The 16,895-nt window shown below is 45.8% G+C and overlaps 1 protein-coding gene across 1 annotated transcript in view; it reads right to left on the bottom strand.

Moving 5' to 3' along the window:
• Nucleotides 1–1,180: 1,180 nt before the first annotated feature.
• LOC144798321 (uncharacterized) overlaps nucleotides 1,181–16,895 on the bottom strand; it is a 192,401-nt gene continuing 176,686 nt past the window's right edge. The window contains exon 6 of the mRNA XM_078669134.1: nucleotides 1,181–7,715. Within this exon, the coding sequence (XP_078525260.1) occupies nucleotides 4,597–7,715 (3,119 nt within the window). The 3' untranslated portion in view covers nucleotides 1,181–4,596. The remainder of the gene's footprint in view (nucleotides 7,716–16,895) is intronic.

A 16,895-nucleotide genomic window follows, 5' to 3' on the forward strand; every position in this document is an offset into this window, starting at 1 on the left:
GTTTAGAGATCTCACAAGATGGTGCAAAACCAGAGAAATACTCTAGTGATTCAGTCACTACCACAGGCATAGAGCTTTTTTGCACAGTGCCAAAGACCCCACCCTGCACCGCTTGTTGCAGTACCAAATAATGGAGGTGTTGTCTGTGAAAAACGATACCAGCCTCCCTTTGATGATTAGCAGGAAGGCCTTCAATGCCAAGTAGATCGCATTCTAATCAAACTGAGTCAATTTCCGACGGAGACCCGAGCCCTTCGATCTTCACCACTCCCAGATGGCATCCCTAACCCAGAAGTAATATGTTCATCACCACTGTCAGCTCTGGGTGTAGTAGGAAGAGGGGTGCGCGAGGCGAGCCCAATCATGGTCGAGCAGCCACAACTGCAGATCCTTTGCAGTCTCCTCTGAAACCTGGATAGAATCTGACAGGATCCCCTAGTGATGAGGCCATTAGTGCTTCAGATCTAACAGCAGAGCCCATATGTGCCATCCGGCATTTTCAACCAACAGCCCCAGAAGTCTCAGTCACTCTCACTGAATCCAAGATAGTGGCTGATACACTGTGATCTCTGCTCTGGGGTTGGGTAGGTGGGGAGGTATACACAAAATCACAGGGTATCCCTCATGGCTCCAACAAACTGGAGCATCTGTGAAGAAGTCGGTGTGACTTGGCATGATGATAATGAACCTTAACAATGTTAGAAGTTTCGCTGTTATTTGGAGGTGGTCTACAACTGCCCGGGGTGAGCCTGCATTCAACAGCCAATCATTGAGGTGGGTGAAGTCTGGAATACCTAACCTCAGAGGGGTGTGGTAACCAAAACTTTCATGATTACCTAGAGGTCACTGGTGAGGCTAAAGGGGAACACTGCAAACTGAAAATGCTCTTTGCCCTTTGTGTTCCACACCTGTGGGCCTGCAGGGTGGTGATGTGGAAATAAGCGTCATGTACATCCAAGACTACTATCCAGTCTCCAGGGCAGACACAACCTGGCCCAAATGTTAACATATTGAACTTGTCCTGCTGTAGAAATGCATCGAGAGAGTGAAGGACCAAGGAAGTAGTGGGAGCAATACCCTGTTCCTTTATTCGAGTCCAGAACACGCTCTATGGTCTCTTTGGACAAAAGATTAAGCATTTCCTGCTGCAAAATGGAAATGTGCTGCTCTGATATGCAGAAAGGTTATAAAGAATGGTGAGGGTGCAGCCCTGATTAATAATTTGGAGGACCCATTTGTCGGAAGTAAAATCTTCAAACACACAAGAGGTGCTAGAAGGAATGCTTGCAATAAGTCTAACTACTGGCAGAGGAGCATTGCAGCCCATCGTTCTTTTGCCAATCACGCCACCTCAGTTTGGACCCAGCAATATGCACATCAGTCTGAACCCTACTTCAATAGGAACATTCCAGCCTGGAATGCAAAGCCATGTCCTCCCTGAGCTGGAACACAAGCAACAAAAAAACGGTGTCACCTTGAGCTCGGGACCCACAACTGGGCATACTTCTGGCCACTTAGAGCATTACATCAAACATACAAAAGGTGATGAGAGGAATGTCTGCAATTCATTTAATCACTGACAATCACTTGGGGTAGCATTCCAATTCATCATTCTTTTGCCCACGTGCCACCAATTCATCTGGGACTACTGGTAAGATGCAACCGACCATATCATATAAAACATGGGAATATCGACCAAGATAGAAACTGGCATTCAATGAGTATAGAGCAAGGCTGGCAGAAGAAAACATGTGCTTTTAAAGCGTATTTACCCGCTATGATTCTGGAGTAGTGGAGAAGGTACTACGGCTAACCCTACAATTGGATGCCTAAACCACCAAGCTCTCCAGATATTGGGTCTCCCCGACACGGGAACTGTCTGTTGACTGTGAGGCCAGAACATGATTTTGCCTATATGCCCCAGAGTGTATACATAAGAACCTCATTAAAATGTAGGAGAGGTTCAGTAAGGGGTTGGCCAGGGTGAGAACAAAGGTCTTAGCCTCCACTGCGGGGAGCTAGACCACTACAGCTTGTCAACTGCAAAAGATGCACTCTCCTCTGTTGTAGGACCAGGAGAGAGGATAGTCTGGTGTCTCAGGAAGTGTCCAAACCACTAGTATCCTGTCATTTTTCATAGCAATTGTTTGCATCCAATTGCGAACAAATTGGTCTCCATCATCATACTGCTGGTTATAATCTGAAAATGTGATGCAGTATGTGTATACGCTAGCACAGTATGGGTAGTGGGTCAGAATTGGAAGAGTTTCCAAAAGTCTGGTGGGCTTGGAGCGAGGTCTCGGTCGAGACACGTTTGACATGGATTCGGATACCACTAAAGGGTGCACCTCCTCCTTCACTGTTGAAGGGACTGATGCAGGGACCGAAGCTGGCACCAAAGCAGGTGTGGAACCCGAAGCAGCTAACACCACAGACACTACCAAGTGCAAAGCCCCTGGCGGAAGTTCCACTGGAGTCTCCTTCAAATCCTTGGGGCTCAAAATTGCCCCAGAAGTAACCTGTAGCATGGCAAAGATAGGCAGTATGGCCTCCCCAAAGGACTCAATTTGTTGAGACGTCATTGATGGACCTGGAAATTCGGGTTGCATCTGGACCAGACTCTGAAATGGCTTCTCAGAAGTTCTGATGTGAGACCAGATAATGCACTGATGCCCTAGTGTCTTCTCTGGAGATAGAGCGGCGAGGAGAAGCCACTTCCGGCTTGGATTTATTATGCTTCTTCTAGGACTGAGATTTAAGTCGGAATATCTCATTGTAGATTAAAGGAGTATAGCTCTGAATCAGCATTTGAATGTGCGGAAAGAAAAAAACTGAAGTCAGTGTGCACGGGCGTCATCTATATGCAGATCCATTGTCACTTGTGGAGCAGAATGGCGCAGACACAGAGCCGCATGAGTACTGCTTTTTAGTTTTCCAGATCCAGTCTGACCCCTAGGCAATAGTCACACTCGGGGGAATCTGCAGTTAGAAGTATGTGTAGGAAATGATCTTTCCCTTCATCAGTGACTAACTCTTAACTCTCACATTTAGGCCGGTAACCAGGCACTGTAATAGCCCAATAACTCTCCTTGGCCACTAGATTTGCAGCCTTATGTACCAGCTTATATGGGATGATGCTCTGCCCCAACACTGGATGATCCACCATACTCATGGAATAGCATGCTTCTAATTTCAATAATCAGGCCACAATCATACGAGTCCATTCACTATGTAAAAATCTGCAGGGGCATTTCCCAATCCTGTTTTTTGTCATGTAATTTATTAACTTATGTACAAAGTCTAGCTTCTATCATGGTACAGGTCCTGCTAAAATAAATATCCTCAAATGAAACCATATTTGTTTTTTAAGTGTGAAGCAATGCCTCGTCCTCTGAAAAGAGTGTGTAGAGTTCAGTGCATATCTAAATCATCCTAACAGGTTTACATATTTTCAGGCACAGGTAAATTAAGTGATTTCGCCCAAATCACTCGTTTTTTTTAATTTAATGTTGACATAGGGAGTGCAACTCAAGTTTTCACAATTAGCAACATTAAAATTAAACAGAAAAGCTGTAATAACTGATGTAACCACAAAATCAAACAGAAAAGCTGTAACAAGAGTTGCAACTTTTGTGGGAAACCGCTGCACTGCGACCAATGGGACAGAACTCTTGTAGTATTGTTGATTGCACACTTTGAACACCAGGCTCTTCGGATGCACTTTCTGGGTGGAATTAGGGATCAGATAGTGCAAATTCACAAAGCACAATCAATCCCTGAGCACAACTGCGAACAGTATTTTTAATACTAATTTTAAAGGGCGATTAAGAAACTCAAGCTGTAAAAATAGAAAATGAACAGAATCCAGCCTGTCTCATTTTTATGGTAAAATATTCCCTAAAATTGCTCTTCAGTGAATGCCATCATTACTACGGCCAAAAATGTTAAATCTCCCAAGAGCTGGCCGGGGGAGACCCTTTGATGCAGCAGCAAAGGTGCAATGGGACGAAGGGCATCCGATGGGAATAGCACCCTCTTAATGCTCAGTACCCACGCCTGTCAAGTTGAAAGTGCTCCCCTGTGAAAAAAGTAAAGCCCTCTCTTCCACTGCTATTGGGTGGTCTTTGAGGGTCAGCATCCCACAAGCTCGAATACCTACACTTAGAGCCTTTTGTGTCATGGCTGAAGCTTTTCCTCTCTATAACTCGAAGTCTTCGAACACCTTCAGCGTTCCCCACAAGTTCACACCAAACCGAGCAAGTGAGTAAAGTAGATTTTCGTTCTGTGCTTTGCTCAGCCATCCGGGTGTTTAGCAGAGAACAGAATTGCAACACGGAAAAGAGGGAGGTGAATGGAAACCCATTTTAACAGCAGATTTAAACCGCTGCCTTGTTTTGAGTCGTACAAGATGGTGAATGATAATAAGCGCCTGTTGCTTTGTGCCAGAGAAATCCGTTTCACGGAAAATTGCTTGCCATTAAACTGCCGCCAATGCCATTTCTTTCATTCAAGATACATCAAATAGTAAAATACCTCTGCAACCTAGTGCAACCCCGCAGAATGTGCAATCGTGAATACAACACACCCTCTATCTTACTAGTCATCTTTGTAAATACTGCAAAAATGGTCTCCCTGAAATTCCTCCAGGCATTTCTCGCAGGTCTGTGTAACGTTGTGGCTCAACTGGTGGAATGTAAGCATGGACTTACGGATGAACACTGCCTCACACTTATCACACTTATATGACGCGTGCCTTCTTAGGTGCGTCTTCAACATCCTTGACAGGAAAAAACTCTTGTTGCATTCCGTGCACGCAAAGGTTTTTTCTTTATCATTAGGTGAGTGCTTGAACATGTGCTCCTGCAATGAACCCCTATTGGCATAGGATTTCTCACACTCCGTGCAAGAGAAGGGCCTTAAGCCGTCATGTGATCGCAGGTGAAGCTTCAAGCTGGGACCGGTATAAAATTCTTTCTCACACTTGGTGCACTTGTACTCGGGCACGCTTGAGTGCGTTTTCTGGTGCAGCCTCCGGGCAGAGGGATCCATGAAGTCCTTGCCACAAACTGGACACAAATATGGGCGTTCTCCTGTATGCTTGTGTGTATGTTTCTTCACATTGCTGTAGTAATTGCTTGTATATGGACAGTGTTTACACTGGTATATTTTTCTTGCACCTCTGCTAGAGTTTTTATTGGCTGCTTTACTTCCCACCTTGGATTGGCGGGACGAGGTCTTGCCATGTTCTTCAGGGATTGGAGACATTTCTTCTTCCTCAGCTTCAGAAACGACTTCTTCGTCTGATACAGAGGCGTCACTTTCCATTCCACTCGACCCAGAACGCCATCCATGAGAACTTCCAGAACCTTTACTACATGCGTCATCCTCATCGCTAGCCTCTTCAAAGGTGTAATTCACTTTCTTCTGATCCGTACGTAAACTATAGCCATTCCGAGTCCTTTTTCTGTTTCTAGACGAGGAAGACTTTTCATTATTCTCCTCTGCCAAAGGTGAGACAGTTAAAGAAATTGAAGCTTGGAGTATTGCTTCGTTTTTGTTGCTGGTTTTCTTTTTTTTGTTTAGGAATGGAGCTAAGACATTAGTGGGCATTTTCTGCAAAACTACTGACACTGAAGGCACCTGGGGCACGCCTTTCCCTCCCAGTTGGTTGTCTAGGGAGTCAACGTTCAGTTTCTGTTTCTGAACAGGAGTTGTGGCATTACTGGGCAGGCTGCTCTTGGGCAAAGGTAATGCAGAAGGGGATAGTGCAGGACTTTGGTTCGCACTGGCGAGATCACTGTTCTCTAGAGAGTTAAATAGCCCAGATGCAGCACCACAGGGAGGTTTGTCTTTGTTTTCAGACGAAAATGATGGCAAGAGAATTTGAGTGCTGAGCTTTATGTCAGTTACTATCTGTGTGGCAGAAAAATCAGGAGGCGGAGTTAGCGGATGGTGTAGGACCTGCGCAGTTTTCTGTGGATCACAGAACAGCCGAGGTGGCGTATTAAGGGGAAGCGGTTGCTCACTAAGTGATCCTGAAGCAGGTAACCAAGGCGATGAAATTGTGTGTGGTTCACTTGTATGGTTATTTGATTGTACATGGCTTGGTAGCGGGGCTGTTATGATGCTGGTACGCATTTGATCATTTATGGGTGATGGTGGAGGAGACGGCTGCATTAAGTTGGGAGTGCAATGGTTATGCAGTTCAGGAGTATTAGAGGGTTGATTCTGCTCCTTAGATAATGGTAGCGGGGCTGTTATGATGCTGGTACGCATTTGATCATTTATGGGTGATGGTGGAGGAGATGGCTGCATTAAGTTGGGAGTGCAATGGTTATGCAGTTCAGGAGTATTAGAGGGTTGATTCTGCTCCTCCTTAGATAATGGCGTAAGATGCTGTAGAGACTCTGATGAGTCCACTTCCAGAGGAGTCATAAGATTGTTGCTTGTCGGACAGTTTTTTTGTTGGGATGTTTGGTTCATGGGAAGCGTTTGCTCATCTTCACATAATGACAATGGCAACGGTGGGGTTTCTTTGGAATTATTTAGGTGGGAATTCTGCTCTGCATGATTCGAACTCACAGTTGGAGTATTATCTGGGCACACTTGTTCCTTTATGGGTACTGATGACTGGAATAGTGGAAGTGGAATATTTCCAGGCTGATCTTTCCTCTTGGCACGGTTATTCTTTCTGGATAAGACAGGCATGATTGCGTTCTTTGCTGACAATGAGGACACTAACTGTGATAAATAAAAGAGTGGGGACTTCGCGAGATGGTTATCCTTGCTTCTTGGTGAAGAGTAGGATACTGTTAGCGAAGGAAGTGTCTGGACACTTGACCTGGAAGTCTTTATCTGTGAAAAATTCTGAGACATGAGCAGGGTATTTGTATCTCCAGATCCTGGCAACAAGAGGGAAGATGCCATTCCTTGAACGTTACCACCCTGGTTACTAATAGCAGAAGAGTTCACAGGTTGAAATGCTTTGTTTACTCTTTCTGAGTCAGCATTCTGTAATGTTAAGGTCTGTGCTAGCACGGGTGATGATGTTGTTAATAATGATGCCGTTGGTTGATTGGTACCATTATTATTCTGTGATGTGGCGCTTCCAGGCACATTACGTTGAGGGGATGGAAGTGTCAACATAAGTAAAGAACTATTAGTACCACTGGGCAACAGGATGAGGGTGTTTGCAGGTTGTTGCAACTGCGGTGCTGGTAGTACAAATGCGGTTGCAGGCTGTGAAATTGATAGAAACACATTACCAAGGTTATTTGTGTTTGCGTTGGGCAGCGAGTGGCTCTCAGCACCACTGTTTTGCCTGACTTCTTTTGAAGAGGATGGAACTGAAGGATCATTTGCCACGTGTTTATTAATCATGTTATTTGCAGATGACCTGCAAAGCGTCATTCCTGCTCCACCGTTATACCTTTGAGCTTCTCCTTTAGACAACAGTGGTGATGTCGATGATGTGCGAATGGGATCTGGAGGCTTAAGAGGCCCTGGAACGCAGTCAACAGTGACTGCTTCATCTGGAGATGGAGCAGTTGGGTTGCATGGTGGTTTCTCTGTTCGAGAAGATGACAAAGTTTGAAGAGGAGGCCGGGCATTTTTTGTGGGATACTCAAGGCTGCCATCTCTTACTGTATCACAAAGTTTGACCGATGATCTGCTTCTGGTTGGTCGAGGTTTCCTTTTTGCACAATTTTGAAATTCTAGAAAACAAAAACAATTCAAGGAGTTAATGAAATAATATTGTGCAAATTAACACAACATACCTAATATAATTTCAAATGTAATGAATCCAGTTGTGGGAGTAAATCAGTGTTGTGCCTTTGGTGAGATGCTGTATTGTAAAGGCCAGAAGAGTGAGCACTTAAGTCTCCTATAAAATTGTAACCAAGGAACATGAAGTATGCCGAAAGCATAACAATTCTAATTGCATGAAGTGTAATGATTAACATCTACCTTGGATAGATCGAATTCCAAACAGGGCATGGAAAACATTATGTGAGAAAACATGTTGAGGATCAGATGAAAGTCTCAAAAGGATGCATTACACAGCACAGAAAATTGACTTTCCACCAACTGCACTATTAAGACAGTCAGGGAGTTGCCATAAACTTCCCCCTTCCCACATGAACTGATCCCACAGAGGAAAACTAAACCTTTAAGCAACCCTTGTCTACACTGGGCCGATTCACCCTTAGACCTGGGAAATCTCTGCCAAGATGGTATTCACCAATTCTGCGCAGTGCTCTCAGCCCAGAAGTAAATGTATGAGTCTCAACAGCCTTACACCAGTGGGTGAAGTCTCTAAAAATAGAAATTATGACCAAAGTGACTGGGTTTCTGATGCAAAACTATAGGGGGAGATTTCAACAAAGACAACATCAATCTCTGCCTCATCTACTGAAAACTCATATTTGAAAGAACAATGAAATATCCACCTGACTGCAAACATACAGAGCTGATTATCAACAAACCCGCAAGCACATACATTCAGCCCTACCCTGGACTCTCCCCCATCTCCCTTATACTACGTGCCCCTGTGGACACCAGGAACCAGAATTATCCTGGATGCAGATCACTATATTAAAAAGCAGAGGAACTTCACATTGTATGATACCAGCCTTGTAATTGTTTTGATGACTACAGGCAAAGAGATAGTCTGCCTCCATTCACCCACAGCGGCGTGGAGAAGGTTGCCATGAGGCAAAGAATTTTGCACTTATGAGAAAAAGCAACCATAAAGGGAGATCTCCACCATTACGTTAGTGATTACTGATGGAGCAAGGACTCGTAGAAAAGAGGCTTGCTCAGAAGAAATCCGCTCGTTTAACTCACTAACATATTATTAATTATGTATTGTGTGAAACTAACGGTACAAAAGGATGTGGTGATGGACGGAGCATCTGAATCAATCAAACACCCACACCCAGTCAAAAGATCTGGGTTAAATCCATCACCGTTCTTTAGCCCACTCTGCCACCCCAGTTCAGACATGGCTATATGCAAATCAGTCTGACCCTGTGCCTCATGGGAACAGTCCAGCCCGAATTGCCAAGCCATGTCTTCCCTGGACCGGAAACAAGCTTCCGAGGACCGGTTTCTGGCATTCCAGCCGTCTTTAGCCCGGCTTGCTTGAATCCGGTGGCAAAGTGAGCAAGGGACTCACGTCTGAGCATACCCTGCCACACTTATGGCGGCCAAAAGCGGTACAAAAGGGGGTGGTGATGGACGGAGCATCTGAATCAATCAAACACTCACACCCAGTCAAAAGATCTGGGTTTAATCCATCACCGTTCTTTAGCCCACTCTGGCACCCCAGTTAAGACATGGCTATATGCAAATCAGTCTGACCCTGTGCCTCATGGGAACAGTCCAGCCCGAACTGCCAAGCCATGTCTTCCCTGGACCGGAAACAAGCTTCCGAGGACCGGTTTCTGGCATTCCAGCCGTCTTCAGCCCGGCTTGCTTGAAACCGGTGGCAAAGTGAGCAAGGGACTCACGTCTGAGCATACCCTGCCACACTTACGGCGGCCAAAAGCGGTACAAAAGGGGGTGGTGATGGACGGAGCATCTGAATCAATCAAACACTCACACCCAGTCAAAAGATCTGGGTTTAATCCATCACCGTTCTTTAGCCCACTCTGGCAGTTCGGGCTGGACTGTTCCCATGAGGCACATGGTCAGACTGATTTGCATATAGCCATGTCTGAACTGGGGTGGCAGAGTGGGCTAAAGAACGGTGATGGATTAAACCCAGATCTTTTGACTGGGTGTGAGTTTTTGATTGGATCTGGATGCTCCGTCCATCACCACCCCCTTTTGTACCGCTTTGGCCGCCATAAGTGTGGCAGGGTATGCTCAGATGTGAGTCCCTTGCTCACTTTGCCACTGGATTCAAGCAAGCCGGGCTGAAGAAGGCTGTAATGCCAGAAACCGGTCCTCGGAAGCTTGTTTCCGGTCCAGGGAAGGCATGGCTTGGCACTTCGGGCTGGACTGTTCCCATGAGGCACAGGGTCAGACTGATTTGCATATAGCCATGTCTGAACTGGGGTGGCAGAATGGGCTAAAGAACGGTGATGGATTAAACCCAGATCTTTTGACTGGGTGTGAGTGTTTGATTGGTTTGGATGCTCCGTCCATCACCACCCCCTTTTGTACCGCTTTGGCCGCCATAAGTGTGGCAGGGTATGCTCAGACGTGAGTCCCTTGCTCACTTTGCCACTGGATTCAAGCAAGCCGGGCTGAAGAAGGCTGTAATGCCAGAAACCGGTCCTCGGAAGCTTGTTTCCGGTCCAGGGAAGGCATGGCTTGGCAGTTCGGGCTGGACTGTTCCCATGAGGCACAGGGTCAGACTGATTTGCATATAGCCATGTCTGAACTGGGGTGGCAGAGTGGGCTAAAGAACGGTGATGGATTAAACCCAGATCTTTTGACTGGGTGTGAGTGTTTGATTGGTTTGGATGCTCCGTCCATCACCACCCCCTTTTGTACCGCTTTGCCGCCATAAGTGTGGCAGGGTATGCTCAGACGTGAGTCCCTTGCTCACTTTGCCACTGGATTCAAGCAAGCCGGGCTGAAGAAGGCAGTAATGCCAGAAACCGGTCCTCGGAAGCTTGTTTCCGGTCCAGGGAAGGCATGGCTTGGCAGTTCGGGCTAGACTGTTCCCATGAGGCACAGGGTCAGACTGATTTGCATATAGCCATGTCTGAACTGGGGTGGCAGAGTGGGCTAAAGAACGGTGATGGCTTAAACCCAGATCTTTTGACCGGGTGTGAGTGTTTGATTGGTTTGGATGCTCCGTCCATCACCACCCCCTTTTGTACCGCTTGTGTGAAACTAACGCGCACCACATAATCGCATGAATTAGTGAAGCTTGCATATGTGTTTGCTAATGTTAGCAACTCAAACAAATTACTCAAACCGCTTTCACGGGGAAATCTTTACTGCGCGTGTTCGTCAACTGCATCTACGTAATATGACGTACAAAAGCTTGGAGGGAAATTCTTGCGCATGAGCAGAAGGCACTAAAATGGAGTCTTGATGACTCGCGTGCATGGCACCTGCTTAGCTGAAGCGAAATCGAGCTTTAACTAATGCTAATGCGGGGAAAGTATTAATAAGTAAAGGGGGTTAGAGTAGAGATGGGTGGTATACAGTGAAACCATTTATTTTTGAAAATAACATCTGTCTTTCTGACTTTATCACTAGTGCGCATTTGGGCCTCTTGTGTATGGCTGAAGTGAGCAGAGTCACATGATAATGGTGCATGGCAACTGAAAGTCAACCCGGAAGAATGACATGAGGGTCGGGAAGAGGACATGATCGCTGTGTGCCTGAACCTGAGAACCGGCAGTGAAAAGTCTAAATGAATGAGTCTACATGTCCAATTTAAAACAATTGTTGCAGATGAAATGTGAATGCGGGTGGGAAAATAAAGTATGAATAAAAATTAAGGGGACGGGTCGGTTAACAATGGGCTCTCGAGAAGGAAGAGAGTGTCAGAGAGGGGTGTGACGCGACCGTCGGAGTTAGAGAGGTCATCAATCCTGTCCTGAATCCTGTCCTGAAGTCTTTGTTTCCGGAACTATCCCAGGGGACCTGCGCGTTGACGGCGAGCGGCGGTGTCGCCTCGACGGTGAGGGCCGATGTCTTCGGGACTCAGATCGACGACGATGACGTGTCTGGAGAGTTCCTTAAAGGCACGGTATCCCCTTCCAGACACATAATGACAGCCTCCAGGGCTTGTCTGTCCAACCCTTCCTTTCTATCATGACAAAGGATTTTTGTGAAGGGGAGTTTATGTGTGAAACTTAGCAAAATGTGTCCATTTTATTATTATTTCGCTATCCTTTTTCACTTCAAGATGAAGTGCTGGCCAGTGTGGCCTTGTTAATTGCAGGCTGCATTATTTGTCTTTGATTTTCTCTTAAGTGTCTATGCAGGACTGCAGAAGAGGACAACTTAAGAGACTATTTTGATTGCTCCGGGGTCCATACACATGGGCGGGACTATTCACAGATTATGACTATACACAGAGATCCACTACTACAGAACCACGTACATACTAGAAAATGTAAGTAAATAAATCACATCACCGATCTTTACAATAAACGACATCGCCTATCATCACCTATGCTTAAAGAGAAAAAAACAAGCATACATGATTATGTACTGATACACTAGTTCAAAAGAATACATTTATTATCTGAGTTCGGGGGGGGGGGGGCGTGGCTTCGCCGAGCCGCAGTATGGCTGCCTTCTAGAGGGGCTCTGACAGCCAGGTCACAATATCCTTAAATATCGCCACTCGCACTCCGGATCCACTGCCATAAGCGGAGGGAATTCACTAATGACACTTGCGGTAGCAAACATGTGGCTTTACTAGCGCGAGGGCGAAGCCGTCACTGAAATATCGGACCTGAGGCACGGGGACCCAGCCCAAGATGCAAAATGGCCACCGCAGTGCTGTAAAGTGGAAAGGACTATCCGCGCTCACCTGGGCTTCCCTCTGCTTTGGCAGTGCTGTGGTGTCCTGTCGAGAGCGGCGTCATGGCTGGACCATCTGTGCCAGTTTGTTCCTACTGTAAGCTGTGGCTGGACTAGTGTGCGAGGTGCGGTGGGATTGACGCGGCTGCCAACGAACTGGGGGTCCCAGACCGTTACGGACTCTGAGAGGCGCCTGCCGATGTGGAGCTGCGGCTGCCGTGCTGGCCCTGTGGTTGCTATAGCAGGGTGACTGTGCCACCGGGTGCGGTGAGTGTGGGCTGGGGGTGGGGATTCGCGTGGCCGCGTGCGCCTCCAATGCTTGGGCCTAGCCTCCTGGAGAAAATTGCTGGTTGGTTTAGGCTGGGCTCGGGATGCTGTGGGACGCATCGGGGCCCAGGATTAGCCACGTGCTGCCCGTGTAGCTGCACTTAAGGGGCACTAGAGACTGCGGCCTCCCCTTGCATGCGGTGGGCTTGTGAGCTAAGCTCCGTCACCCGTCCTGTGCTGAGTTGTGGGAGGTGCCCTCTCCTTCTGCCACTGGGGCAGAAGGAGAGTGACTTGTAGGCTGCTCTCCCCTTGTCTTTCAGTATACCGGGCACTGTGGCATTGCTAGCTGTTCGAGTAAGCGGCACTTCTTCTTCTTAAATAACATTTTGTTTTAATAGTATATGTTTGTGTCTTTTAACAAGATTTGATGAAATTGTGTTTTAACGTTTTATACATTTTAATTGTCACCCTCCTAGCAGCTTCTTTGTGTAGTGCAGTTTCCGCTCCCCCGGTCCGCCGCAGCTTTCAGCCGATTGCTGCGGAGGGGAGCAGGCCCTTCCCCTCCTTAGAACTTCCAGTGGGAAGGTCACAGGACACCTCCGGCCAGTGATAAAACCACATGCTGAGCCGGAAGTGCAGCGGATGTGTGCAGCAGGTGTGCCACTGGCACGCCTAAGGAAAGCCCGTCTGCGCCAGGATCGTGCCGAGGGCCGGTTAGGCTGCCCGACTTACCCCTGAAAAAGAGGTCAGGAGTACTTGGTCATGCAGTGATCTTTATGCGCTTTATATAAGGGGCATTTATGTTCACGGGCCAATTGTAGCCATGATGTATCGAGTTTTCAGTGCAACATTTGTGGATTTCAAGTACCTGGTTATGAGTCACTAAGGTTAAACAATCTCTTCCTAAGAACAACCAGCTCTCAACGTCTTTAGACTTCCACTTGGCACTGATAAATGCTCGTTCTCATGTTAATCATGCCCGTTAGACTGCCAAATTCATTGAAAATCAACAACTAGATGTTCTCTTTGTAACGGACACCTGGGCTACCGACCATTGCGGCCCAGATCTAGTGATAGCAACCCCTCTAGGCAACTCAATGATAAGAGCTGACAGGTCAACTAAAAGAGGCAGAGGGTTGGGGATAATTTTTAAAACTCATCTTAAGTGCCCAACTCAGATTGTGAATCCCTTTCCTTTAGTTTGGAATTAACTAACAACTACTTCTTTAAAGGTTTACTTATATACCGTTCCCCTGGCCCTGAACGTAATTTCTCTCAGTCTATTTCAACTCTGGTCGAAGATGGAGCCTGTAATAGCAATTTTACATTACTTGGGGATTTTAACTTTCACTTGAACTGCAAGGAGGATGTTGATACTGATGCTTTTCTGAACACAATGACCGCCTTCAACCTTCCCCAACGTGTACAGCAGCCCACACACAGTGCTGTTCATATCTTGGATCCCATCTTTTCTAACATTCCTTCTACCTTCAGTGAAGGATTTCTTCCACTTACATGGTTTGACCACAAGGCTATTACATTTAATTTAACGGTCCCCTCCCCGGCTCAAATTAGGCTATCGGATTCCAATCCCACTTTACGTTTTCTTTGGTCCAAAACCAATTTTAATATTTTAAAACAACTCCTTTCTCGGGCGGATCACACCTTAGGGCCTGATCTAACACAGGCTGCAGAAAGTTATACACATTGGCTAAACACCGCCATTTCTAAAGCTGTACCCCAAAAATGTAGAGGCCCCATAATCCCAAAAATTCTGCACCTTGGTTCAATGAATCTCTCCATCAGAGAAAACAAAACTGTAGAAGACTTGAAAAAAATGGAGATCTAACTATACTTTCATCGATAGATGTTTCTATAAACAGCCCCTGACTAGCTACAAGGCTTCCATCAAGATGGAAAAATCGACCTTTTTTATACACCAAATTGAAACTTCTAAAAATTCCTCTAAAGACCTCTTTCAAGTCATAAACAAACTTACCAAATCTCGCGAAGATCGAGGAAGTAACTACACTCTAGATTTCTGTGAGAACATGGCTTCCTATTTTTGTAAAAAGGTAGAACAAATCTACAATACGTTGTAGTGTGTTTATCTAGGTACCTGAATCGATATTCCTATTCTCTGCTTTTGTCCGATTATAACTCAATAATATCCCTACAACGGCATAGAAACCCGTTTCATAATTTGGTCATAGCGCATGCTGTCACATTAAGCAAGACTATTCCTCCAGCCCCCTAGAAAGCACATCGAGTTCTTAAACAAATCCAAGCCTCCAGCAACCTGGGAAATCCCCGCCTGCTATTGTTTTGATTTCATCCGAGAACTCCTGTAAAGCACTGTAGGAACGACCAGTTCTTAGTGACATCTTTATTGACGTCTTATGTCCATCCTTACGTCAAACCCGGCACCTTTCAGGTATAAATATACCAACGCTGCCTTAAGCAAACACACAGTGGTGATGAATCTGGAGCAGCTACTACTTGCCCGAGAGCCCAGCTGATGCGAGAGCCCATGGACGCTGCCCCTCCCGTTTGACGCGCTGAGAAAGACGCTGTCTTTTGTCCTGCCGAGAAATCCAGCCTCCGGCGTTTCCAGCTTACCTTTGCGGGTGACTGGGATACCGAGTCCTGAGAGAGAGATACCAGCCCTCCTGCCTTCTAATACCCAGGTACTGAACTGACTAAACCCTTACAGAGAATTCTTGAGTCAGATTCTTGGCAAAACAAACTTAACTTAAACTGCTACTTACTTACTCCTTCCCACGTATTAGGCTTAGGTCAGGTACACCGGGGTAGGCATAGTTAGAAGCACCAGTTGAGTACGATTAGTCAATGTATATATGTATGTATCTATTTTATCCATTTTAAAGTATCATATGGCTAAGAAACCATATCCATGCTTTTACAGTATTATTTCATAATCCTGCTTTTACTGTATGCACTTTACTTAACTATAAGTATTGCAATTGCAGCAATTCATTTCTCTTGTATGAGGAAAGAGACTGCTCAATAAATAACACCTTTTATTGAAAAACGCCTGTCTCTCTTTTTCACTGCAATCTGGTGAAACTAAGTACGCACCTTTTGACTGAGTGAAAAACCTGCCTTTTGTTTTCACACGACTCTAGAGATACACTCTTATTCAGGGAGAGCAAAGTTGTCATGTTTTATTGTTGTCAGAAACTAAATCCCTTCTTGTCTATCCAGGGAGGTTAAACTCCTCCTCGCTTATTCGAGAAAGTTTCTAGTGAACTCTGAGCTAGCTGGCAAAAAACTTAAGTCTAATATAGTCAGTAGAGACCTAGATAACCTCAGTCCTACGTCTACACTACTGAAGATATTATTCCAATGCGCAGAGCCTATTGGGACTATAGGAACTACACTACATGGCGCCCAACGTTTGGTAAGGCGATAAATCTAACGCAAGACATTAGAGTAATTCAGTCGTGCTTTTTCACACAGACCCTTTTTCCCGTAAATACTCCAAAGACGTCTGGAGTGGGTCAAAGGTTAAAATCCGCCGAAACTTAGTAGGAGGAGACTTCTATGTATAGTTTTTGGTTTATTCAACGTTGAAGGATACAGTGTTCCAAAATATTGTGCACCTAATCTTTGTTTCCTTGAAACTTGTTCTGCAAGAAAAACCTTTCTGCCAGTAAAATGGGGGAAAGTGAAGAAGGGAGACAGCTAGAATAGCAGCTCAACTCCAAGCGGATGACAATAGTCTCCTACAGACAGACCCGGATGCAATACTCATCCCGGTCAACATAAGAAAAACTGTAACTCTTAAACTTATAGAAAATGGACTAACACCGAGAGGTGGTACAGTCATATTCGTGATTGAGGCACATGAATATCGGCAGACAGAGGTATTCTATTCATGGATAAACTCTCCAGCAGCAAACGCTGTCACACGTGAGTTTCACTATTACAAAATAGAGGAACCTCCGGATGACTACACTCCTTTCGAGGAGGTGGAAATCCCATTAAAATACCAAGAGCACCTGCTCTGGTTTAAAGGCGCCCTAAAACATAATAATCACATCACCAGGCTCGGTCCACTAGGTAGACCAGGAGCAACATGGCCGGTTCTAGCCAGCTACACACCACAT

Source organism: Lissotriton helveticus, chromosome 12, assembly GCF_964261635.1.
Source record: "Lissotriton helveticus chromosome 12, aLisHel1.1, whole genome shotgun sequence".
Taxonomy (NCBI): Eukaryota; Metazoa; Chordata; class Amphibia; order Caudata; family Salamandridae; genus Lissotriton; species Lissotriton helveticus.